At 46.7% G+C, this 4,816-nt stretch overlaps 1 protein-coding gene across 1 annotated transcript; it reads left to right on the top strand.

Annotated features, from left to right (window-relative positions):
• The first annotated feature begins 357 nt into the window (after positions 1-357).
• LOC112078615 (protein unc-80 homolog) lies at positions 358-4,064 on the top strand. Its single transcript, XM_070442102.1, has 5 exons — positions 358-467; positions 2,526-2,587; positions 2,847-2,971; positions 3,167-3,290; positions 3,832-4,064. Exons 1-5 carry the CDS (start codon positions 358-360, stop codon positions 4,062-4,064), a joined length of 654 nt encoding a protein of 217 aa, XP_070298203.1.
• The last annotated feature ends 752 nt before the right edge of the window (positions 4,065-4,816 follow it).

The raw sequence follows: 4,816 nt of genomic DNA, 5'->3' as shown, positions 1-4,816 counted from the left end.
TCTCTTACTTAAGGCCTGGAGTATTCTCATTGTCAGGATTCACCTAGTAATAGACTCTTACTAAGGGCCTGGAGTTTCTTCATTGTCAGGGACTCTCCTAGTTAATAGACTCTTACTAAGGCCTGGAGTTTCTCATTGTCAGGATTCTACATAGTTAATAGACTCTCACTAAGGCCTGGAGTTTCTCATTTCAGGACTCTCCTAGTTAATAGACTCTAAAGGCCTGGATTTCTCATTGTGCAGGATTCTCCTAGTTAATAGATCTCACTAAGGCCTGGAGTTCTCATTGCTCAGGATTCTCCTAGTAATAGACTCTCACTAAGCCGTGGAGTTCTCATTTGAATCTCTCTCTTTTTTATGCTGCCCATCACCGATTGGTCGTCCGAGGCCGTGCGGCCCGCCCTCATCCTCATCCTGAAGCGGCTTGACCGCATGTTCAACAAGATCCACAAGATGCCTACGCTCAGGTGCGCTCGCCCACAGGCTCTGTGCTCCAGGTCTGTTGCCGCGCTGCGCGCCCTTTAACCCTTGCTCCTTCACAACCGTACCGTACTGTGGTGTTACAGTGGAGTGAAGTACCGTACCGTACTGTGGTGTTACAGTGGAGTAAAGTACTGTACTATGGTGTTACAGTGGAGTGAAGTACCGTACCATACTGTGGTGTTAGTGGAGTGAAGTACCGTACCATACTGTGGTGTTACAGTGGAGTGAAGTACCATACTGTGGTGTTAGTGGAGTGAAGTACCGTACCGTACTGTGGTGTTACAGTGGAGTGAAGTACCATACTGTGGTGTTACAGTGGAGTAAAGTACCGTACCGTACTGTGGTGTTACAGATGAGTGAAGTACCGTACTGTGGTGTTACAGTGGAGTGAAGTACCGTACCATACTGTGGTGTTACAGTGGAGTGAAGTACCGTAATGTGGTGTTACAGTGGAGTGAAGTACCGTACTGTGGTGGTACAGTAGAGTGAAGTACCGTACGGTACTGTGGTGTTACAGTGGAGTGAAGTACCATACTGTGGTGTTACAGTAGAGTGAAGTACCGTACGGTACTGTGGTGTTACAGTGGAGTGAAGTACCGTACTGTGGTGTTACAGTGGAGTGAAGTACCGTACTGTGGTGTTACAGTGGAGTGAAGTACCATACTGTGGTGTTACAGTAGAGTGAAGTAGCGTACGGTACTGTGGTGTTACAGTGGAGTGAAGTACCATAACATACTGTGGTGTTACAGTGGTGTTACAGTGGGGTGAAGTACCATACTGTGGTGTTACAGTGGAGTGAAGTACCATACTGTGGTGTTACAGTGGAGTGAAGTACCATACTGTGGTGTTACAGTGGAGTGAAGTACCATACTGTGGCGTTACAGTAGGGTGAAGTACCGTACTGTGGTGTTACAGTGGGGTGAAGTACCATACTGTGGTGTTACAGTAGGGTGAAGTACCGTACTGTGGTGTTACAGTGGAGTGAAGTACCATAGCTGTAGTCAACTCTGTTCCTAGCCGAGCTGGCTGAACTAGCCAGAGTAATGCACTGCTGCTTCCGTGGGTGTAATTGTCACCGCTGATGACTCATCCACGTTTGAATTGTGTGTAGTAGTGTTGTAAGTCTCAGGACTGCTGAGTTTGCCTGCTTATGTGTGTGTCGGTGAGCTCTGCAATTACGAGCTGCTTTAGGCTCACATAAGAGATCCTCAGAGACCCGGACCTGGTTTATTGAACTCATGTCTGAGTATTGATGGGTCAATATTATCTGCTTTAGACCCACATAAGAGATCATCAAACCTGGACCTGGTTATTGTAGCTCTGCTGATAGTGATGGGATTTCTATTTAATGACTGTCCAAACGAAAAGTTTTTCAAAAATGCGAAGATGATAGTGTGATATTTTCTTAAGTGTGTTGTGTTTGTCGTGGATGTGTGTATCAGTGGCTGGTGGGAGGAGCTATAGGAGGAAGGGATCATTGTAATGGCTGAATGGAACAAATGAAACGGTATCAAAACATATGGAAACCACATGTTACTCGCTTCTCATAGCTCCTCCCATCAGTCTCCTCCTGCTTATGTTTATGAGCGTGATTAGTAAGTTAACGTGTTTTGCGAGCGAGCGTGCGTGTGTATATATGAATTGTGTGTGGTGGTGGGTGTGTGTGTGTGTGTGTTGTGTGTGTTGGTTGTGTGTATGTGTGTGTGTGTGTGTGTGTGTGTGTGAGTTGTTGTGTGGTGTGTGTGTGTGGTGTGGTGTGTGTGTGTGTGTGTGTGTGTGTTGTGTGTGCTGTGTTAGGTAGCGACTGTACTGCGTGTGGTGTGTTACTTGATTTTTGTGTGTGTGTGCGCAAGTGGCCTGTGGTGTGTGTGTGTTTATACTGATGCTGTGTGTGTGGTGTGTGTGTGGTGTGTGTTGTGGTGTGTGGTGTGTGTGTGTGGTGTTGTTGTGTGTTTGGTGTGTGTGTGTGTGTGTGTTGTCACTACAGACGAGTGGTGGAGGACGCCAGTAGTCTGATTGAAGGTATCTGTCTTGACTCCCAGCGTCAGCCATCATCTCCTTCCTCCCTCACCTCCGCTCCCTCATCAACGTCTGTGTCAACCTGGTGAGGAGTGCTCAACCAACACACACACCCACACCACACACCACACACACAACACAACACACCACACACACACACACACACAACACCACCAACCACACACACACACCACACACACACACACTCAAATACTCACTGTGCTGTAACTTAACTATAGCTGATTTCGTGAGTTTTCTCTATGTGGGTGTGTGTGTGTGTGTGTGTGTGTGTTGTGTGTTGTGTGTGGTGTGTGTGTGTGTTGTGTTTGTTTTTTTTTTCTCAGGTGATGGGGTAGTAGGCCCCTCCAGTGTGGCTGATGGGCTGCCCCTGCTCCACCTGAGCCCGTATCTGTCCCCCCCTCTACCCTTCAGCACAGCAGTGGTCCGCCTGGTGGCTCTGCAGATACAGGTGAGACTACCCAGCCCAAGAACTATACTCTGGTAATGTGTGTGTGTGTGTGTGGTGGTTGTGTGGTGTGTGTGGTGGTGTGTGTTGGTGTGTTGTGTGTTGGTGTGGTGTGTGTTTGTTGTGTGGATTGTGGTGTGTGTGTGTGTGTGTGTGTCATAATGAAACATTTATCTTGTTCTCTTTCCTGATTGACAGGCTTTGAAGGATGACTTCCCCCTGAGCCATGTGATCTCCCCCTTCACCAATCAGGAGAGGCGAGAGGGCATGCTGCTCAACCTGCTGATTCCATTCGTGCTGACAGTGGGTTCAGGGAGCAAAGGTCAGAGCCCAGGGTTAAGAGGTCTAATGCCACCAATCTGTGGGTGTATGTATGCATACGTGCATCTGAAATAATGGCTGTGTTTCAGGCAGACTTGAATGTCACCTTGCAGTCACCTGCTAGAACTCACAGCGCCTGGATAGGTGTTAAAAATATCAGTTACCTGCATCATACAGTGCCTTCAGGAAGTATTCAGACCCCTTGACTTTACAGCCTTATTTCTAATATTATTATTTTTTTTAATTTCCCTCATCACGGAACACACATTTTAAACCCCATAATGACATAATACCCCATAATGACATAATACCCCATGTGTGTAGATTGCTGACGATTTTTTTCAATTGAATCCATTTTAGAATAAGGCTGTAACGTAACAAAATGTGGAATACTTTCCGAAGGCACTGTCTATAACAATCTGATGCTCSCCTGCGCCATCGATGACCTGYCACCTAACGATTAGTTGATATGTGTTGCACAACTGCAATGTAGTCAGCCTTGAACGCAACGTGTGTGTGTGTGTGTGTTCCACCCTATCCAGACTCCCCACACCTGGAGCAGCCTGAGGTCTCTCTGCTCCTGCAGACGGTCATCAACATCCTCCTCCCCCCGCGCATCATCAGCACGTCCCGGACCAAGAACTTCATGCTGGACACKTCCCCCGCCCACTGCTCCACKCCGGGGGACCAGGGCAAGGACCTGAGGAGAGAGGGCCTGGCCGAYTCCACCAGTCAGGCTGCATACCTGGGTAGGGATAGACTTATGCAGACTTAGACTATTTAAATGTAGACTTACATGCTGACTAGAGCGGGCGAGCGTGTGCGTCTGCSATCGTGCGCATGTGTTGATTTTGTCCAGCCACACCAGACGTGATCAGCACTCGCAGGTTGAAATTTCAAAACAAACTCTGAACCAACTATATTAATTTGGGGACAGGTCGAAAAGCATTAAACATTCATGTCAAATTAGCTAGCTAGCTTAATCCACAGATAAAAGGGTAAACTGAGTTTGTTTCTAGTAATCTCTCCTCCTTCATTCTTCTTCTTTGGACTTCATATGGCYGTTGGCAACCAACTTTAAGGTGCATTACCACCACCAACAGGACTGGAATGTSGAACTCAGTTCCTCTTTCAATCACCCACGTGCGTACAGTGCCTTCGGAAAGTATTCAGACCRCTTAAATGTTTCCACATTTTGTTACATTACAGCCTTATTCTAAAATTGATCAAATACTTTTTCCCCTCATCAATCTACACACAATAACACATAATGACAAAGCAAAAATAGGTTTTTACGCATTTTTGCTAATTTATTAAAAATAAAAARGGAAATATCACATTTACATAAGTATTCAGACCGTTTACTCAGTACTTTGTTGAAGCACCTTTTGCAGCGATTACASCCTCGGGTCTTCTTGGGTATGACGCTACACGCTTGGCACACCCATAGGGCAGCGCACAATTTGCCCAGCGTCGTCTGGGTTTGACCGGGGTAGGCCGTCATTGTAAATAAAAATTTGTTCTTAA

This window comes from Salvelinus sp. IW2-2015, unplaced genomic scaffold (assembly GCF_002910315.2).
Source record: "Salvelinus sp. IW2-2015 unplaced genomic scaffold, ASM291031v2 Un_scaffold5967, whole genome shotgun sequence".
NCBI lineage: Eukaryota > Metazoa > Chordata > Actinopteri > Salmoniformes > Salmonidae > Salvelinus > Salvelinus sp. IW2-2015.
Note: the sequence above shows the minus strand (reverse complement) of the source record. Positions and strands in the feature narration are given on the sequence as shown.